Source organism: Prionailurus viverrinus, chromosome B2 (genome assembly GCF_022837055.1).
Source record: "Prionailurus viverrinus isolate Anna chromosome B2, UM_Priviv_1.0, whole genome shotgun sequence".
NCBI lineage: Eukaryota > Metazoa > Chordata > Mammalia > Carnivora > Felidae > Prionailurus > Prionailurus viverrinus.
Genome location: NC_062565.1, coordinates 137560917 through 137582099, shown reverse-complemented (window position 1 = coordinate 137582099; position 21183 = coordinate 137560917). Strand labels below are relative to the sequence as shown.

The following is a 21183-nucleotide window of genomic DNA, read 5'->3' as shown; positions in this document are numbered from 1 at the left end:
CATGACAATTGGCCAAAGCATTTCTGAGCCCTTGGCTTTCATTAAGAGTCAACATAAGAGGGGCACCTGAGTGGCTCAGTCACTTGAGCATCCGACTGTTGATTTTGGCTCACATCATGATCTCATGGTTCGTGGGATCAAGCCCCTCCGTACTGACAGCGTGGAGCCTCCTTGGGATTCTCTCTCCTTCTCTCTCTGTCCCTCCCCCTCTCATATCCTCTTTCAAAATAAGCAAATAAACTTAAGAAAAAAGAGTCAGCACAAGAAACAGTCATTGATGTAATTTCTTTAAAACTGTCTGCTGGGATTCTGGCTGTCATTTTGTCAATGAACTGCGAAAAAATCCACATAGCAGTTGTTCTAGAGTTCAGCACTAACAGGAAATCTGTCTCTTAGCATTAGTTGTTCAGTGCTTTTTATAAGAGACAATGCATTATTGAACTTTCCCCATTTTGGTATCTAGGAAGTTCAGACTTAATTGTGTGCTCTGTTGTAATGATGTTTGTTGTTTGTTTTTTGTTTTTTTTTTTCATTAAATCTACTCTCTAATATAAGGATATTGCTCTTCCCTCTATCAAGCCTAAATCCCCATCACCAAAACCAAAGCACACTTTAGTTATTTCGCTCTTTTTTTCTTTTCAATAACATCTTCATTGAGCTCTAACTCACGTAGCATACAACTCATCTATCATAAGTATACAGTTTAGTGATTTTTTTTAGCACATTTAGAGACCTCTGCATCCATCATCACGGTTAATTTTAAAACATTTTCATCACCCCCAAATAAAAGCCTTAATCACCTTCTTCCCCTCTACCCTCCCTCCTTCCGTGGCCCCAGCAACCACTAAGTCACTTTCTGCCTCCACAGGTTTACCTGTTCTGGACAGTTCGTATACATGGAATCATGCAATCTGTGGTCCTTGGTCACTGGTTGCTTTTAAGTTTGCTTGGCAAACTTTCTGCACAAGACTATCTAGTAAATATTTTTAGCTTTGAGGACCAAACGGTCCCTGCCGAAACCCCTCTGCCATATCATAAAAGCAGCCTTACGCAGTGTGGAAACTGAAAAATAGAGCTGGGTTCCAATAACATTTTATTACCCAAACAGGTGTCTAGCCTAGCCATAGTTTGCCGACACCAGCTCTAGGGACGTAAAAATGAGAAGAACGTGGTGCCTACCCAAGTAAGAGTAGAAAGCAGGTATACATGACTCCTCACCACAGGCCTTCCTTCCATCTTCCCCCCTGCTCTCTTACCCCCATCTGGCCTGGCCGCTCCTAATTGTTCTTCATGTTCTTCCTGTTCTTTGGATTAGGTGAGATTCTTCTTACCCTGTCAGCACGCTTTCTGTACTGTGCTTAACAGAATTTCCCTCTACTATAATCAGTATCTCGTGTGATCAGTTGTTTGCAATTCCTTTTCTCTTAAGGTGTAAGTGTGTCCGTAGCAAAGCCGGAACCTAATATTGTTCTTTGCACATAATGGTCACTCCAGTAATTGTTCAGTATCTCTAGTCTAAGACATAGTATGGCACGTGCCATACATGCAGATAGGAATAAAGCAGAGCATGGGCTTAAGGCCTCCACTGCTTGAAATGTTTCTGCTTCAGCTACGCTGAAATGTTAGGCAAGTTACTTATCTTCTGACTACCTCAGTTACCACATGTGTAAAAATGTATTCGGAGCATTACATGAGACAGTACCTTAGCACTGCCAAGTGCTCAGGGAACAACGCTTTCTCAGCCCAGAGGGAGTTTAGAGGCTGTGTAGGTAAAGCGCACATGCAGTGCAGGGAAGGCTTGGTCAAGTTGCGGCAGCTGCCCCCAGAAGGGATTTGGAGCTCCACCCACACTCGAGGAAAAAGAAAACTTGATTCTTGGAATCTATGGCTGGGTTTATCTCAAGGTGGCTAATTGGGAAAACTCTGGCCAGGATCAGGAATGTATGGAGGCAGCAAGCACGGATACAATGCAGAACTAATCAAGAGGGCCGAGTCTAGTCCGCCTCATTCTGTCTGTGTGACCCAGGGCTCGCTGCAGAAGCTTTCTGAGCCCTAGACTCCTCATCTTCAAAATGTTCATAAGAATAACTGCCATAGCTCCAAAGAGGCAATGCCGGAGAAGGACCGTGAATACTCTAAAATGCCACATATGCCAGTCTCGTTCTTTTAGATAGCTACAGAGTATTCCATAATATAATATAATATAATATAATATAATATAATATAATATAACGTAACATAACATAACATAATATAACATACTGTGTATAATATATAATATATATAATAATATATATATAATATATAATATACTATGGTTTATCCAATATTTTCCCCACTGATGGGCATTGATATTGTTATCATTTTTTGCTATGACAGTAATCGTGTCTTTAAAGCCTTGCTTTATATTTCATTTGTTGGCACAAATATATTGTCCTAATGATAATGAGCATGGGGAAAAATTTTTAACCCATGAGGAGAACTAAATAAGGTAAAAAGGAATTGAACTAGGAAAATAATGGCAGTAAAAGTTTTCAAAGATCCCAAGTTTTCAGGAATGTTAGTCATAATCAAGAAAAAATAAATTTCCCTAGTGTTACGGAATCATGGCCTACATATCTCTTTAACCAAAGCTTAGATGTTTATATTCCTGACTGTTAAAAATAATAAATTATAGGAGTGATTGTTTTATAAAGAATTCACAGTAAGATATCTTTATTTTTTAAAAATTTTTATGAATATAATATATTGTCAAATTGGTTTACATACAACACCCAGTGCTCATCCCAACAAGTGCCTTCCTCAATGCCCATCACCCATTTTGTCTTTAAATAGCAGGATTTGAAAGGTAATTTTATTAAAACTAAGTTTTCTGGACTGTATTTCTTATGTAAAATATAAGCTTGCTTCTTTTAAAAATAAAATGTTTCTGTTTTAAAAGCAATTATCTCACATAACCAGAACCAAATGCTTTCTTTTATTTTGCAGTTCATCATATAGGCCTTTTAAAAAGAACTTAGAAAATGTTCATTATTATTTTTGTATTTATATGTGTGTGTATATATACCCTGATCCAAAAAGGTTTTAAAGCAGCCAGCATTCACCACATTTTTTTAAATTACCAGTAATTAATAATTTGAGAGGCTATTTTCTTTAAAAGCTTAAATTATGAAATTACTATAGATGCAGCACAGAAAATTTGAAACTCTTGAAATTCACAAAATAAATTTATCTGAATCCCACCAAGCCAATAAACGGATGCTTTTTTTTTTATTACCTTAAAATGAAAATGTTATTTGGGTCGCTGTACATCATTATTTTTAAAAGGACGAAGGTTTTGAATATTAGGGGAGGAATAATATTTCTTCAGGTACTCTTTTGCTTAAACAGTCTATTCAAAAGTGAAGACCAACTCCTTTTCTACTGAGTATCTTTTCCATCCCACCTTCCCAAACAACCCCTAAAACTCCTACTTACACCATGTAGCTCGCATTTCAAACAGCAGACAAAAAGAAGTTGCTCTTTTTTGCTACTACAATGGGCTGCACTTGTGGAGGTTTTGTTTGTTTGCATTTGGGCGATTTATCTTTTTCGAATATCCTTTCCAACTTAGCAAACAGCCCACAAGAAGAGTTGACTGTTCTTCCAGAATGGCAGTGTCTGCAGGCCAGCCTTATTTTTGATATCCTTCTTTCTTTAGAAAGCCTCCCCCTCCTTTGCAGATTACACTGAGCCTTTTCCCCTTCTTACACTCGTGGCCTACATTCCAGGAGATCAGGCCTGGCACATGTTAATGAATGTAGGTTTTATTTAGAAACATGACCACTTGTCACTGCTCAGTGTCATATTATCAGGCAGAGACCTACCAACATTTGTTTAGAGTGAGCATTTTCATACTTCCATACGCAGACAAGGGGAAGCTTTCATCCCCACGCAGGATTTAGCCTTTTGCTCTGCAGACCTAACTTTTGCAAGTTGGAAGCTTCATGGTGGTGGCGGAAGATCTGTGTGCCCTGAGGATGGCAGAGGACGGCTGTGTGGACTCAGATCTCCCAGAATGTAACTGCGATGTCACAAGGCAGGCATCTCCTTGAGTTTCTTCCATTGTGCATAGCTTTCGTGTTACGTGGGGTTCGTAGGATAGATGCTGGATCTTTAATCCATAATTGTTTTTGCCAGTGTTAAGTGGAGATGATTTGGTGTTAGGAGCTCGTTGGCCGTGGACTCCCAAGAGTTATTTGTCGGTTTGTTTTCTTGTTCCCCCTACTGGGCATGTGGAGCCGGAGGGAAAGGTTAATGAACTTGGTTATGGCTTGGTATTCCAGTTGTCTCTGGACCTTATGCGTCATATGAGGGGTATGGCCGTGGCAGAGAGGCTGAGACGCAGGAAAGAGATTCAGAAGGAGACCCAGTAAGATGATCCAGTTGGTCTGTCATCTGCTATTTAAAGGATGGGCTCCTGATGAAACTGAAATTCAGTCTTAGCCAGTTCACAGCTTTGTGGCTGAAAGCTTTCCCTTCATTAAATAAAGATCTCATATTGCAGGGGCCCAGAGGGTTTTGTGTATGAGAAAAGCCATTTCTGTATAGGCTTGCCAGTAAGTTTTGGTCACTGACTAGTATAAAGGTTTTAAAACATACACCAAATGTAAAAATGTATGTCGAAAATAGTAGTTCTGTGTATTATGCAAATATTTATTTCATGATATTTTTCTGTTAGAATAATGTCATATCAGGAATTTTAGCTTCATTAAAAAAAACACTATTCTTGTACCATAACATCCTCCAAATAAATTCCTATTAACGAATAGGATTTACTAATGGTGCTTTTGGTTCTATTATATTTAGAATATGAAATTTTGTTTTTGCTTTTGTTGATGGGTCTACTAAACTAGTATGAAGGAAGATAGTGATAAATATATACATGTAACGTGTATATGTGTATATAGATATTCGTGCAACAGTGTTCAGAAGCTGGACAACTGGTTTCAGTAGTAGAATCCTTCTCAAAAAGGGTGAAGTCCTGTGAGGCACACTGGACTGTGCAAAGAGACCCATCAGCTGCAGGGATTTACAGATTTACAAGACTTTTGCTAAACAACTTACCCAGACTTGTGACATCGGCAAACATCCATTTTGAATTATAATCCTGGATGCTACCAAAAGGAATGTTGCTCAAACTTCTTACAGTGATAGATGAATAGAAATATTGTGACACTTTACCCAAGGATTTCCTTTAAAGAAATAATGGAAAAAAGATGGGACATTTCTTAACAAAGAATGACTCATGTCCTGCAAATATCGCGTCTCGTAAGGTCAAGGAAGATGTATGGGGGCTTTACTACCCACTTCCTCTCAGCTCACATCTGCTCCCCCCAACACACACACAATGCATTTTGCTGTTTGTAGTCAAATGCATGTTTTAAAAAATGAGAAAGCAAAACTACTTAAATGCTCACCCCCATTGACTTCACTAAGATTTACACATTCATTTGAAAGAGGAACTTGTCCCTAATGGACTATATGAACAATCATTTCCATGTCACGATGCCCTTGACATATTGCACACTAACTGCTCTATGGGAACTCATTCAATATTATACAAGATTACTAATCTTGTAAATTATTTGACTGGTGTAGACAATATCTGGGGGAACAGTATTTACTTGCATTCTTTTGTGCCTTAGATCTTTTGATAATTTTGGTAAATGAATTTTGAACCAAGGGGATGAATGAATTTTAGTACTTGACAGACCATTCGCAAACGTTGGACTTAGAGGGAAGATTTAAGTATGCGTTTAATATCAATGAAATTAAAAATAAACTGTGCTAACTCAATAAAAGTCTTTTACTTAGGTAGAATACTAATTATTAACGCTTATCAGGCATTTAAGTAGTGCCCAACTTTGTGCCAAGCACTGAGTTTAATACGGCAGGGGAAGGGGAAAACCAAAAGTAGAAATTCACGGTTCCAGCTTTCCAAGGAACTTAACATGGGGAGAGGAACTTGTGTATAAATAATACCAGGGAGTTAAAATAAGGGAAAGAAGGAAGCAAGCACTGAATGAGGTGTTCTTCCAGTCTCCAGCTCCACACAAAACCCTGATGATATTATGAGGTTGCTATAAAGCATGTGTCCCAAAGCATGGTCCGCATTCAGATGCTACCAAATCTGAAGACAGGAAGCTGGTCAGGTGGGAGAGGTTCCCGAAAGGACTTTCTTCCAGAGATAAAACTGGGACAGACATCTCAGTGCAGTCTCCTTGTGTTTATTGACTGTAGACCGTCCTTTCAACCTGGGCCACGGAAGCAGGATGGCCAGGGCCGTGTTCAATTCCAAGCCCGTGCCATGGCCATTGGTAACGTGCACCTACGGCTTTGTATCCAGTAGCTATTCTAAAACTGTTATTCACTGGCTGACAGTCAAGTGAGTTTTGTCTTATATGTGAGAAAATGTGAGTAGGTTGTACGTAAACATTCTTGGAATTATTATTGAAGGTCAATACCTTGGACTTCCCTGGGAACAGGGTACAATTTGTATTTACAAAAATAACTAGAGAAGTCTTAGCTTGAATAGAATTATGAGTCATGATAAATAGAGAGCAACACATGTTTTCTGTTTCCTATCGATAGAATATATTGTGGAGTATGAACATAATTTTTAAATACATATTTTTCCATGCAATGTAGGTAATGTACCTAAGAGTACCTTTACAAACTGAAAATATTTTTCAAATATAGGTATTGTAATAATTAATGAAATATAGGTATTATTATTAATAATTGGCCATAGTGAAAATCCTTTTAAAAGCATTTGTGTGACAAAGAGAAAAGTGATTACATCATGACTAGATTTTTATTTGAGAGAGAAACATTGGTTTGTAAACATTCTATTTATAATGGAAGTGGTGATATCAGTTTTAAGTAATTAAAAATAAAGGAAAATGCTGGGGTGCCTGGGTGGCTCAGTCGGTTGACCATCTGACTTCGGCTCAGGTCATGATCTCGTGGTTCATGAGTTCAAGCCCTGCATCAGGCTCTGTGCTGACAGCTCGGAGCCTGGAGCCCGCTTCAGATTCTGTGTCTCCCTCTCTCTCTGCTCCTCCCCCACTCACACTCTATTTCTCAAAAATAAATAAACATTAAAAAAAATTTAAAGAGGAAGGAAGGAAGGAAAGAAGGAAAATGCTGCAAAGACTTTGGTTATAAGACATTTTCTTCAGAGCATGGCTCTTGACCAGAGCAGCTTCTCAGAGTCCTCCAAGGAGGAGTTTGGAGGAGGTGGGAAGAGAGTTGGCCGGTGGCCTCTGTGCTTTGAAAGCACCCCTAAGTGATCCTGGAACAGCCCCTCGCTTGAGAAGCCCCTCTCTGCTGTCTGAGAGTAACAGAGCTGAGAAATACTTGATGTCTCAGGGTGCGAGTCCTCCGTCTCTGAGAACATTCTTTATCGATTCCTGCCTTGGAATATGTCACCTCCCTGGAGTTCTGCAAAGTCCTGTTGCCGATACCTCTTCAGTTGAGCCACGTTGGCACCTCGGACATTGATGTATTTTGCTCATCTGCATTCGTCTATGTTATAAGCAGCGGCAATAAGGTGACCCTGTTTCCTGAGCTTCGGGGAGCACTCATGGCCTGAAAGCAGAAGTGAATTTTATTTTTTTAATGTTTATTTATTTATGAGAGGGGTGGGGCAGAGAGAGAGGGAGAGAGAACATCCCAAGCAGACTCCGCACTGTCGGTGCAGAGCCCGACGCAGGACTCACACCCACAAACTGGGAGATCATGACCTGAGCCGACCTCAAGAGTTGGATGTTTGACTGACTGAGTCACGCAGGCGCCCCAGCAGTGACTTTCAAATATGGGCTGAACCTGAAATCACTGACCGTGTGCTTTTCACCCCCGTCAACCTTTTTCTTTAGAGCAATCTGGATACTCAGCCGTGTCAGGCCCACACCAGGGTCTCGTTAATGGATTTTTGCTGCTAGCTATTACTTGATAATAATAGAGCTGAGAAATATTGCCTGTGGCCCTCCCAAACTCCTGCTTACAGCCTGACTCAGTAGGAAAACACCTTCAAAAGTACCCCTGCCCTTGTGTCCTTGACCACCTACTCTGCATCCTTGTGCCATCAACTGCTTTCATCTGTCATTTCTCTCCGCCTTTTTCCTTCGGTCATTGGCTTCTTTCTCACAAGTTCCTTATTCTCTGCTTAAAAACATTCCAGAGTTATTCCAAATATTAAACTGCATTAAACAAAACAAACAAATCAATGTTTCCTTGTAGCCAGATCGTTCTACAGGTTTCATACCATATTTACTCACCTTTACTGCCTGGTTAAAAAAAAAAAATTACCAATACTCCTTTACCATAACTGTATTTCTTAAGCCAAATGCATTGTGTTTAGGTCTTTTTAGGTCTCATTATACTATCCTGCTGTGAGTTTGACAGAGGATACCATCGGTCCCCGAACTTTAGTGTATCTAAGACTCTCCTGGAGTGCTTGTGAAAAGTGGCAGTTTCCCGGCCACACCCCCAGAGGTTCTAATTCGGTAGAAGTGGATTGGAATCTAGCCAGGAGTCTGCATTTATCCATTTATCTGAGGCCGACCAAGTGAATCTAATCAAGGGGGCATTCAGATCACTAACCAACACTTCTTTTTAAAATTTTGTTATTGAATATATGTGACATGTACCATTGTGTAAATTTAAGGTGTACGATGTGTTACTTTGATACATTGATCTGTGATAGTGTGGTTGCCCCTGTAGCGATAGTTATCACAATTCATAATTATTGCACAATTATTGTTGTCTTTACTCATTTATTGTGCATTAGATCTGTACAGCTCATTTACTGCTTGTTGTAAGTTTGCACCCTCAAGCAACATCAGTCTTACCCCTGCCCCACCACTACCACTGTTTCTTGCAGTTTTTCCTGCCTTTGGTTTCATGCCCCACTTTTCCTCGGTCACCTTCTTCCTTTATGAATTTTTTTTCTTTTTTATACCTCTGATTCTTCCTCCATGAGCCAGCCTTTTAAAATTCATTCTCTTCATCCATTCCCTTTCAGGGTGAAATACATCCTTTCATTGGGCCTCGCTCTGTGCCAATAATACCTAAAGCAATGGCATAAACCCTGATCTCTCCTCGACACCTGTGAACTACACTTCTATGCCTGTCTACCCGACGACCCGCAGACTCATCATATTGCAAACTTCCTGCACCATTAACCCCGTGAACTTGTTCCTCATCCATTCCCTCGGAGACGGCAGCATCCATATAATCACATCATTTTTAACTCCTTCTGCCTCCCGTCATGGCAGTTCATGAATTTAGCAATCCCCGCCCCACCCCTGTCCCTGGCTCCCCAAGTGCAGGCTTTTGATGTAGCTGCTTGGGTTATTCTGTTTACTTCCAGAATGGTCTTCCATACGAGCCTCACTTCAAACTCACATACTCAAAATCAGAACTGATCCTGTCATTCCTGGGCTAATACGTCTTGGCCACATTCCTACTTATCTTTAAAGTTCACACAAAGCCAGTATGGTGTCACAGCAGGCCTTTTATAATCTTAGCCTATCCATCCGTCTTGCTTCAACACAACTACATCTCTCTTCGGCTTCTCTTCCCACCACCCCCACCCCCCAGCCCCCACCCCCCTAGCATTATGGCACTCTGCCTCCCATATCTCTGATTTTCTTTCCTGTGTTTCCTAGGCCAGAAATCTTCTGCTTGGCTAGTATCCACCTGTCAAGATGCAGCTCAAATGTTATTTCTTCAGCAAAGTCTCAGCTCCTCAATGGCTGGGATGAACCTTCAGTCATCACTGTATTTCTGTCACCTAGCTCCATGGCTACTTAGCATCATAGATGTTTGTAGAAAGAATACAGACCTGAACCAATGGACACTGAACGAGCGAATGAATGATTACTGAAGACGGCCAGACAGAATTGATTCCTCCCTATTTATTAGCCAGGGACTTGGTTCATTAGTTTAGTTCTTCTCACACTGTGTTATGTTTCACTGTTGACATGTCCAGCTTTCCAGTCAGATCGTGCATTTCATAGGAAAATAATCAAGTCTTATTTATTTTGTCTTCCCAGCATCTTACACATAGGATGTCCACACAGGATTGTTAGATAAGTGGCAATCTTAAGCAAACTGGTTTTTACTTCTTCCTGGAAATAATGGGAAAACATTTTTTAAAAACATACTGTGTGTACTGGGGCGCCTGGGTGGCGCAGTCGGTTAAGCGTCCGACTTCAGCCAGGTCACGATCTCGCGGTCCGTGAGTTCGAGCCCCGCGTCGGGCTCTGGGCTGATGGCTCAGAGCCTGGAGCCTGTTTCCAATTCTGTGTCTCCCTCTCTCTCTGCCCCTCGCCCGTTCATGCTCTGTCTCTCTCTGTCCCAAAAATAAATAAATGTTGAAAAAAAATTTTTAAAAAAAAACATACTGTGTAGAAAATACTGCATTGAACTAGGCTTTGCAGGCGAAGACTAGATGGTGGTCAGCCCTGGATCTGCCCTCTGCTGCTTGTAGCCCAAAGGGTCCTCGGTTACCTTTAACGAGATCTGGCATTAAGTGCATGTGATCGCTCACTGATCATTCGTCTTAAGTGTGCTTTCTTCTTTTAGCTGAGTTTGTCACAAGGGTGCTGGAATAAATCCCACCAGGGCTGGAGTAGTCAGAACCATGAGTGTGTTATCTGTTTTGGTGCCGACCAATTGGAAATGTTCATTTTTTGCTCCCAGGTATTCTTCAGATTAGTATAAATTACATAATTTGTGGAAATAACAATTTTGGAGACCACCATAGTAACCTGTTACTATAGCTATGTTGAACCTCATCATAGCTGACATTTATTGAATATTTCCCATATACCCTGCATCATTCAATTCATTCAGATCTCACACATACTCTTCCTTTACCTTCGTTTTATAGAGATGAGGAAATGGAGACCCAGGGAGGGTGTACAACTGCCCAAAGTCACAGCCAGTAAGTGGCTGAGCTGAGCTGGACTTTGACTTTAGGCAACTTGGCTTTAGACGGAGTGCTCACTTTTGCTCACAAGGGAAACTTGAGTGGGGCCTCTCACTGAAGGTGAAGTCTCTCCTCTGCCCACAGGGTAAAGAAGCTGAAGGAGACCCTGGTGGCCGTACAGCAGCTGGATAAGAACATGAGCAGCCTGAGGACGTGGCTGGCTCACATCGAGTCAGAGCTGGCCAAGCCCATAGTCTACGATTCCTGTGACTCGGATGAAATACAGAAAAAGCTTACTGAGCAGCAGGTAAAACTTAAATCAACTAAAGGAAGTAAGTAGGCTCTTGAACATCTGTGCTCCTGGTCAGGATACAGAGGTGGATGTGAGACGGTGAATGAATCGAGAAGGAAAATCAGGAGGGAGCTACACAAGATTGCTGAGAAAGGGGAGGGAGTCTTGGGCATGGCAGGTGTTTGGGGCCAATAGGTCCCACGTCACCAAGGACTTAAGTCTTAAGAAGCTATGCTATCTTAAGGGTTAATGTCATTGGTCCACGAAGAAGACATCCTAAACTGCTTGGGTTGCAGTGATGTCTCCATAACAAAGCAGGCAGTTTTGTTTATTTCTGTGTAGGTCACTAGCCCACCACTACATGCATAGAAAGGAGCTTTTTTTTTCTGCATTTGGTGTTTGAATACAGATTACAGTGCATTCTTAGAGTTTTTAGAGTCTAAAACAATGGTTTTGCAAGGAGTGTTCCATGGCCTACAGAACACACGCTGTAATTTTACCGTAATGTGTGCACCAAAGGCGGCACATCACACTGGCCTACAGTACACCACCCGCCAGAGCAAAAAAGAGTGACCATGAAAAGTGAAAAATGCCCGCATAAAGGAATTTTCCCTCCTACTCTCCTTCGTTGTTCTTAATAAGCACAGCAGACTCCAGTTGTTAGCAGAAAAGACCAAAAATCCCCCATAAGAAATATTGCTACTCCATGCCTTTAGATTGTCCTCGAAAATTCTGTCCACGCTCTGGTTACTTCCATTACATTTAGGCCATTATAGCCAAGTTGCTTAATTTAAAAATACTACAAAATATAAACAGACCCATTTATCAAATCTTACAAAATAGTCTATGTGCTTACTTCATTTTATGAACTATTTAAAGCAGTACAACTAGATATTAAAACATAGGTTTTAATTTTTTTTTTAACGTTTATTTATTTTTGGGACAGAGAGAGACAGAGCATGAACGGGGGAGGGGCAGAGAGAGAGGGAGACACAGAATCGGAAACAGGCTCCAGGCTCAGAGCCATCAGCCCAGAGCCCGACGCGGAGCTCGAACTCACGGACCGCGAGATCGTGACCTGGCTGAAGTCGGCGCTTAACCGACTGCGCCACCCAGGCGCCCCAAAACATAGGTTTTAGATAGTGGGAATAGTTTAATATTTAAATCAACATTTATTTTTTTTAAAAAATGTTAGGACATTTTCCCATTTTTGTAAGATTAAAGCCCTTGATGGATTATCTTGTGTTTGAAATTCTGATAATTGAGCTGATAGCGGTTTGGGTTGGCCTCCAGCTCCGTGAATACTCCTGGAGAACATGGTCAATGATCTCTACAAGTGAGAACTGGTTAAAAACAGTTACAATTCTAATAGCCAGTATTGTAATTTAGCAAACGTAAGAAAATCTAAACTGTATCTAAGTAAATATGGCAAATTGATCATATACATTTATAGCCTTACCCACTTCTAAACCCCAGTAAAATGAACGTAAAGGGAAAAGAAGGTCAAAACCCACAATGGCAAAGAGACGAGGAAAGAAGATGAGAAAGATGACAGACACCCATTAGAATTTTGGAAGACCAGAGTGGATAGATGAATAGTTACTGCTATCAGCAGGATGGAGGATGGAGAAAGTTGATTCATGCCATGGAAATACAAGAAGACTGGGTGGCCTGGGTGGCTCAGTCGGTTGAGCGTCTGCTTTGGCTCAGGTCACGATCTCACGGTCTGTGAGTTCGAGCCCCGCGTCGGGCTCTGTGCTGATGGCTCAGAGCCTGGAGCGTGCTTCAGATTCTGTGTCTTCCTCTCTCTCTGCCCCTCCCCCACTCATGCTGTGTCTCCCTCTCTGTCAAAAATAAATAAACATTAAAAAAATTAAAAACAAACAAACAAAAAAAGAAATGCAAGAAGACTCATGAAGTGCAGACAGCAAGTCTATAGGACTTTAAAATGGAAAATTGCTTGAAAATTTGAATAAGGAGCAGTTTGACTGGCAGATCCCCCTAATCCTAGGCAACTCCTGCCTGTTGACTCCAATAGAAAGCCCAAGGATCCTCCTTGGAGAGGACAGCCCAGAGGGACTTTGGATTTGGGGCTACGGGGCACCATTGAGGCTGGAGCCACTATATGAAAAATAGATTAAATGAAATACTCTGTACCTGACGATATGACTCCCACTGCCCCAGCTCCCACCATGTTACTAGCCAGGTTTATATCACAGCCAGGACTAATGAAAGAATTTTAAAATCCAATTTAGTTATTCCATAATAGTCCCCCACAAAAAATTAAAAAGGAAGAAATTATCAAATTAGTAATGTAAAAACGTTTTCCAAACTGAAAAGCTTTTAGAGTGGACCCTTGAACAGCAACGGTTTGACCTGCATGGCTCCACTTATATGTGGATTTTTTATGCAATAAAATATGTAGTACTACAGATGTATTTTCCCTTCCTTATGATTTTTTTTCTAGCTTTATTGTAAGAATACAGCATATAATACATATAAAATGCAAAATATTTGTTATTTGACTGTGTTTTTGGTAAGGCTTCTAGTCAACAGTTGGCTATTAGTAGTCAAGTTTGGGGGGAGTCAAATGTTATACACAGATTTTCAGCTGGTGGGGAGTTGGTGCCATCAAGCTCCGCTTTGTTCAAGGATCAGCTGCACTTCTAGAGCATAAACTTATAAATTCCCAGGAAAATTAAAAACAAAGCAAAACCATTATAAAATTTCAGAACATGGCCGACAAAGGGAAGATCTTTATGGTTTCCAAGATGAAAAAAATCTGATCCTCCAAAACAATGCTGGAAGCTAAAAGACAGTGACACGGTGCCTCCAGAAAGCTGAGAAAATTATTTATAATTTAGAATACTGCACCTGCCTTCCATTTAATATATAAAATATTTACCTCCTATGCATATATTCTCAGGAAGCTAATGAAAGATGTCACATATACTAAAAAACGAAAAGAAAAATAATATAAAACCTGAGACAGAAGAAAATTCCCAGGACGGATGGTGAAGGAACATCCCAGATGCCAGCTGCCCTGAAGCCTGGAGAATCCCTGTTCACATTGGAGTAGGGAGTTGGCTCCTCTGGGATGAATGTCTACTAGGAGTAAGACAGTTGAACTAGATAACCTAATGGGCTTAACCATAATGGAAGGAGTTGTATTAACTCCATGAGAGAAAGGATGGAGGCTAGGAATGTTCATGTTTTAAAGAGAGGAGAGAGCTACTGATTCCATAAATGCCATATATATATATATATATATATATATATATATATATATGAAAAGAAATATAACCATAGTATAGGCTGTTGCTCAGATGTGAAAAATATTAAGTAATCATGTTAAATAACCACGGTATTGCTCTAGCTAGAAGATGTGCTCAAAGAGTAACTGGAGCCTTGGGAGTCAGGTTGAAGTTGATTCCATCTCTACTATAGAAGCATAGATAATGTCGAAATTTTAAAAATCAAGAAATAGCAACATAAACTTGTTACTTAGAAATACAGAAATTAAAACAGGAAGATAGAGGGGCGCCTGGGTGGCGCAGTCGGTTAAGCGTCCGACTTCAGCCAGGTCACGATCTCGCAGTCCGTGAGTTCGAGCCCCGCGTCGGGCTCTGGGCTGATGGCTCAGAGCCTGGAGCCTGTTTCCGATTCTGTGTCTCCCTCTCTCTCTGCCCCTCCCCCGTTCATGCTCTGTCTCGCTCTGTCCCAAAAATAAATAAACGTTGAAAAAAAAAATTAAAAAAAAAAAAAAAACAGGAAGATAGAGCTCCAAGAGATGGAAATGGTTATTTCTGGAAAATGAGAATCAGGAGTGAAAAGGGAACTAATTCACTGGAAGCTTGGCAGTAGTTTCTGACTTTTTAATATATTAATATATGTTCATATTGCCTTTTAATTAAATTCTAAGTTAAAGTTGAAAAAAAAAAAAGGAAACAACTATATGCCAATGGTTAGAAGTAAAGACTCCCTGTGTTCAAATCTGGGCTTCACCTCTTTGCTGCATAGCCCAGGGCAATGTAATGAACTATTTAATCCTCAGATTCCTTATATATAGAATGCTGACCGCCAGAGTGCATGGTTCACAGTGTTATTATAAAAATTAATATGAAAATTATTTAGCACAGCACCTAGAACAAAGTGGGTGCTTAGTAAATTTTACTTCAATTCTATCACATTCACTACAGTTTCTTTTGTGGCAAATGTTAACCACGATTCTGTAAAAAATTATATCATTTGTGATCCATGTTGTGAAAGGCAGATAAGTAGTAATCTGTCTCCAAAGGGGAAAATTCCCTTGAATATTTAAAAAGAGATTAAACTGATAAGAAATGCATGTTCTTCTGTTCCCCTCTGTGGGGTTTCTATATGTTTCTCTTGCCAGTGTACTTAATTATTACATACTTAATTGGGCAGAAATATATGTAGACTTGAGATGGGTTCAGAGAACATTTTGTCAAATTTCTCTGTGTTAATGGATGAATAAGGATAAATTCAGAAACGCTGTATGTCAATTCAGGACCATTATCAATGAAGGTTAAAGCTGAAACTAAACTCTTTATCTGTATTAGAGCGTTTAATCATAATTATAACACCCCTCAAGCTTATTTCATAAATTGATTTTAACAGAAACTTTTGAGCAGATGCACAAGGGTCTTTTCTCTGATATTTACTGTGGGAATCTGGTTGAGCTCCTGGATGTAAATTTCACAAAACTGTGCAGCCCCACCCATGACTGGGTCCTCTGGAATTTTTAACTCAATTGTCTATATTGGGCCTCCAGCAATCTGCCAGTTACAGTTCTGGTTTTCATATCCTGGCCCTTGTTTCCACAATGGTCTCCCCATGAGTGTCTGCTCCAGGGTAGAGGAGTCACATCGTCTATATGGCTATATAGGTGATTTCTGACTTAAGCCTCCCTCACAAAAAGGCCAGCAAGCAACTATCTATAAACAAGGCACCACTGTAAAATTCCCAAAACCCAACCATGAGGATAAAGCACCCACTCGGACCCCAGAGACCAGAAGGACCACATTAAAAGGGTAAGAGGAGTGACCACACTCTGACCACGTTGTCCTTCATGGCTGGCACAGAGCTGCACTGAGAGGGCACCTCATGGCCAAGATGGGCATCTGGCTTCCCTGGCTCCCGCACCCTTCTCAGGAAGCCCACTTGGATCTCATCTCATAAGAATCACTAAGGGATCTTGTATAGCTTGACTATTGGGGATGAGTTGGTGAGTGAGAAGGGGGCTGAGGCTTATGGCAGCCAGCACTCACGTCTTGGCAGACTGCATTCCTGTTTGCAGCTGCACCCAAGCAGAGATCCCAGCCTGTGTCTCTGCCCATCAGCAGGCCCAGCCAGTGGCCCTGTCTGACCTGGGAGTTCACTTGGCCGTTTTGCCTGATTTGGGTCCCCAGACAATGGGCCATACTGACTTTGGAGCCCTAGAAACCATCTGACCTGGGTAGGGAAGCCAATTCCTAGCCCTGCCCAACAGCTGAGCATAGCCTTCATCCTTCCCCACCAGGAAGCCTGGCCAGAGAACCCAGGCAGCCACGGAACCCATCCAATAGCCCTGCTTGAGCAGGGAGCCAAGCCAGGAGCCCTACCCAACTGCTGAGCATAGCTTCTGGCCCTGCATCATCAGGGAGTCTGGACAGTGACCTTGGACAACCTCAGAGCTCAACCTACAGCCTTGCCCAGCCACAGAGCCCAGCCTACAACCTTACCCAGCCATAGAGCCCAGATGGTAACCCTACTCAGCAGTGGAATCCAACCTATGGCCTTGTCTGATTGATGAACATAGCATGCAACCTTATTCAGGCAGGGAGCCTAGCCGTGACTCCAGCCAACCACCAAGCATAGCCTGTGATCCCACATGACAAGAAAGCCTGGACAGTGACCCAGCTCAACCACAGAGCATAGTCTCTAGCCCCACACACTTTGTGATACAGCTGAATGTCCATCTTTATCAGAGAGCCCAGCCAGTAACTTTGCCCAATAGGGTAACACAGCCAGTGGCCCACCTGATGGCAAAGCCAAGACTATCACCTCACCTAATTCCAGGGCATAGCCTACAGCCCTGCCTATGGCTCCACCTGAACATATAGTCCAGCCAGTAGCACCATGTGGTCTGATAGCACGGCCTGATATCCCACTTAACCAGGAGTGATTGTGGAGCCCGGCCTGTAGCCGTACCTAATCACAGAGTCCAACCAGGCACTGCCTTGTTAGGGAGCACAGTCTGTGACCTCACCCAACTAGCAATGATCGCAGAGCCTCACCAGCAAAACAAGTCTCAACAAATTCAAGAAAATGTAAATTATATAAAGTGTCTTTTCCAACTACAGTGATGTGAAACTGGAAATCAAGAATAGGAAGAAAGCTAGAAAATTCACAAATCCATGGAAATTAAACAGCACACTTCTTCTGATCAAAGAAGAAAACGAGGAAAATTAAAAAATATCTTGAGATAAACAAAAAAGGAAACACACAACATACCATAACTTATGGAGTCCAACAAAAGCAATTCTAAGAGGGAAGTTTATAGTGATAAATGCTTATATGAAGGAAAAAATCTCAAATAAATAACTGTACCTCGAGGAACTAAAAAGGAACAAACTAAACCCAAAATTGGCAGAAGGAAGGAAATAAGAAAGATTAGAGCAGAAATAAATGAAAGAGAGAATAGGAAAACAGCATAAAAGATTAAAAAAACGGAGCTGTTTCTTTGAAATGATAAACAAAATTGAAAAACCTTTAGCTAGACTAGCCAAGAAAAGCAAAGACAGAGGACCCAAATAAGTAAAAACTATAAATGAAAATGGAGACATTACAAGAAATACAAAGGATCATGAGAGAAATGGGTAAATGCCTGGAAACATGCAACTTGCCAAGACTGAATTAGGGAGAAATAGAAAATATAAACAGACCCATAATGAGTAAGGAGGCAGAATCAGTAATCAAAACCCTCCCAACAAAGAAAAGTCCAGGACCAGATGATTTCACAGGTGAAATCTACCAAACATTAAAGCCATGTCTTCTTACTCTTAAAAAAAATTGAGGAGAAGGGCACACTCTGAAATTCATTTTGTAAGGCCAGCATTACCTTGATACCAAAGCCAGATAAGGACACTATAAGAGAAGAAAACTATAGGCCAATATCCATAATAAATACAGGTGCAGAAATTCTCAACAGAGTACTGGCAAACCAAATTCAACAGCACATTAAAAGGATCATATACCATGATTTAGTTGGATTCATCCCTGGGATGCAAGAGTGGTTCAGCATATGCATATAAAAATAAATGTGATACTTTACATTACTAGAATGAAATATAAAAATAGTATTACCTCAATAGATGCAGAAAAAGCATTTCACAAAATTCAAATGATAAAAATTCTCAACAAAGTGGGTATATAAAGGAAATGTACATCAACATAATAAAGGCTATACGATTAGCCCACAGCTAACATCGTACTCAGTGGTAAAAGGTTGAAAGCTTCTCCTCTGAGATCAGAAACAAGACAGGGGTGCACACTTTCACCAGGCCCATTCACCATAGTACTCAAAATCCTAGCCAGAGTAATCAGACAAGAAAAAAAATAAAAGGCATCTAAATCAGACAGGGTGATACAAAATTTTCTTTGTTTGTAGATGACATAATCTTACATATAGAAAATCTTAAACACTCTACAAAAAACTGTTGGAACTAATAAATTCAGTAAAGTTGCAGGATACAAATTTAACATACAAAAATCAGTGGCATTTCTTTTTTTAAGTTTATGTATTTATTTTGAGAGAGAGAGAACAGGGGAGAGGCAGAGAGAGAGAGAGAGGGGGAAAGAGAGAATCCCAAGCAGGCCCCACACCATCAGCTCAGAGCCTGATGAGAGGCTCAATCTCATGAACCATGAGATCATGACCTGAGCTGAAATCAAGAGTCGGATGCTCAACTGACTGAGCCACCTAGGCGCCCCAGTTGCATTTCTGTACACCAATAATAAACTACCTGGAAGAAAAGAAAACAATTCCTTTATAATTGCATCAAAAACAATGAAATACTTAGGAATAAATCTAACCAAGGAACGGAAAGATCTCTACACTGAAAACTATTAAGACACCGATGAAAGACATTAAAGAAGACACAAATAAATGGAAAGATACCCCATGTGTGTAGATTGGAAGAATTAATATTGTTAAAATGAGCATACAGCCAAAGCTATCTATTGATTCAATAAAACCCCAGTCAAGATTTCAATGGCACTTTTTACAGATATAGACAAAATAATTCTAAAATGTATATGGAATCACAAAAGATCCCAAATAGCCAAAGCAATCCTGAGAAAGAACGAAGCTGGAGGTATCACACTTATTTATTTCAAACTATGTTATAAAGGTATAATAATCAAAACTGTATGATACTGTCATGAGAACAGACACATAGACCAATAGAACAGAATTGAGAGCCCAAAAATACACCCATGCATATATGGTCAACTAATGTTTGACAAGGGAGCCAAGAATATCCAATGGGGAAAGGATAGTCTCTTCAAAAAATAATGTTGGAAAAACTGGACATTCACGTGCCAAAGAGTAAAGTGGACCCCTATTTTATACCACTTACAAAAATTAACTCAAAATAATGTATTAAAGACTTACATGGAAGACCTGAAACCATAAAACTCCTAGAAGAAAACACAGGGGAAAATCTTGTTGACATTGATTTTGGAGATGATTTTTTAGATATGGCACCAAAAGTACAACCAAAAAATAAATAAATTAACAAACAATTTGGACTAAATGAAGCTAAAAAAGCTTCTGCAAAGCAAAAGTAATGATCAACCAAATGAAAAAGCAACCTCTGCAATCAGAGAGAATATTTTCAAACCACATGTCTGAGAAGGATAATATCCAGAATATATAAGGAACTCCTACAACTCAATAGCAAAAACAAAAACAAAACAAAACAAAAATAATCCAGTTTTACAAATGGGCAACAGACACAAGTAGGCATTTTTCCAAAGAAGATATTAAAATTACCAACAGGTACATGAAAATGTTCAGCATCATTAATCATCATGGAAATGCAAATCAAAACCACAAAGAGATACCACCTCACACTTGTTAGAATGGCTATTATCAAAAAACCAAGAGATAAAGATGTGGAGAGAGCAGAGCCCTAGTGCACTATTGGTGAGAATGTAAGTCAGTATCATCACTATGGAAAACATTATGGAGGTTCCTAAAAAAATTACAAATAGAGCTACCATATGATCCAGAAATTCCACTTCTGGGTAGATTTTGGAAAGAAATGAAATCACTATCTTAAAAAGGTATCTCCACCCACCACATTCATTGAAGCATTATTTACAACAGTGAATACATGAAAACAGTCTAAGTACCCATAATTTGATAAATGGATACAGAAAATGTGGTATATATGCAAAGTGAATATTATTCAGTCATAAAAAAGGAGATACTGCCATTTCCAACAACGTGGATGAACCTTAAAGCCATCATACTAAGTGAAATAAGTCTGACAGAGAAAGACAAATGCTGTATGATCTCACTAATATGTGGACTCTAAAAAAAATTGAACTCATAGAAACAGAGAGTAGATTAGTGGTTGCCAAAGATGGGGGTGATGGTGAGGGAAATGGATGAAGGTTGTCAAAGGGTACAAACCTATAGTTATAAGATGAATCCATTCTGGAAATGTAATGTTCAGCATGATGACTATAGTTAACAATACTGTGTTGCATATTTGAAAGTTGCTGAGAGAGTAGATCTTAAAAGTTCTCAACACACACACACACACACACACACACACACACACATACACACACTGTAACTATGTGAGGTCATAGATATTCGTTAAACTTATTGTGGTAATCA

General features: G+C 40.2%; 1 protein-coding gene and 1 long non-coding RNA gene across 19 annotated transcripts in view; one reads left to right on the top strand and one right to left on the bottom strand.

Annotated features, from left to right (window-relative positions):
• The window catches only part of SYNE1 (spectrin repeat containing nuclear envelope protein 1), a 472738-nt gene that overhangs the window by 416295 nt on the left and 35260 nt on the right, over positions 1-21183 (top strand). For all 18 annotated transcript variants that reach the window (XM_047860298.1, XM_047860302.1, XM_047860305.1 and 15 more), the window contains one exon: positions 11123-11285. In XM_047860298.1, the coding sequence (XP_047716254.1) occupies positions 11123-11285 (163 nt within the window). The remainder of the gene's footprint in view (positions 1-11122; positions 11286-21183) is intronic.
• On the bottom strand, positions 7176-10205 carry LOC125166387 (uncharacterized). The gene is made up of 3 exons (XR_007152447.1): positions 9890-10205; positions 8112-8205; positions 7176-7632 (listed from the first exon to the last, which is right to left on the bottom strand). It is a non-coding gene; the product is annotated as an uncharacterized LOC125166387 (long non-coding RNA).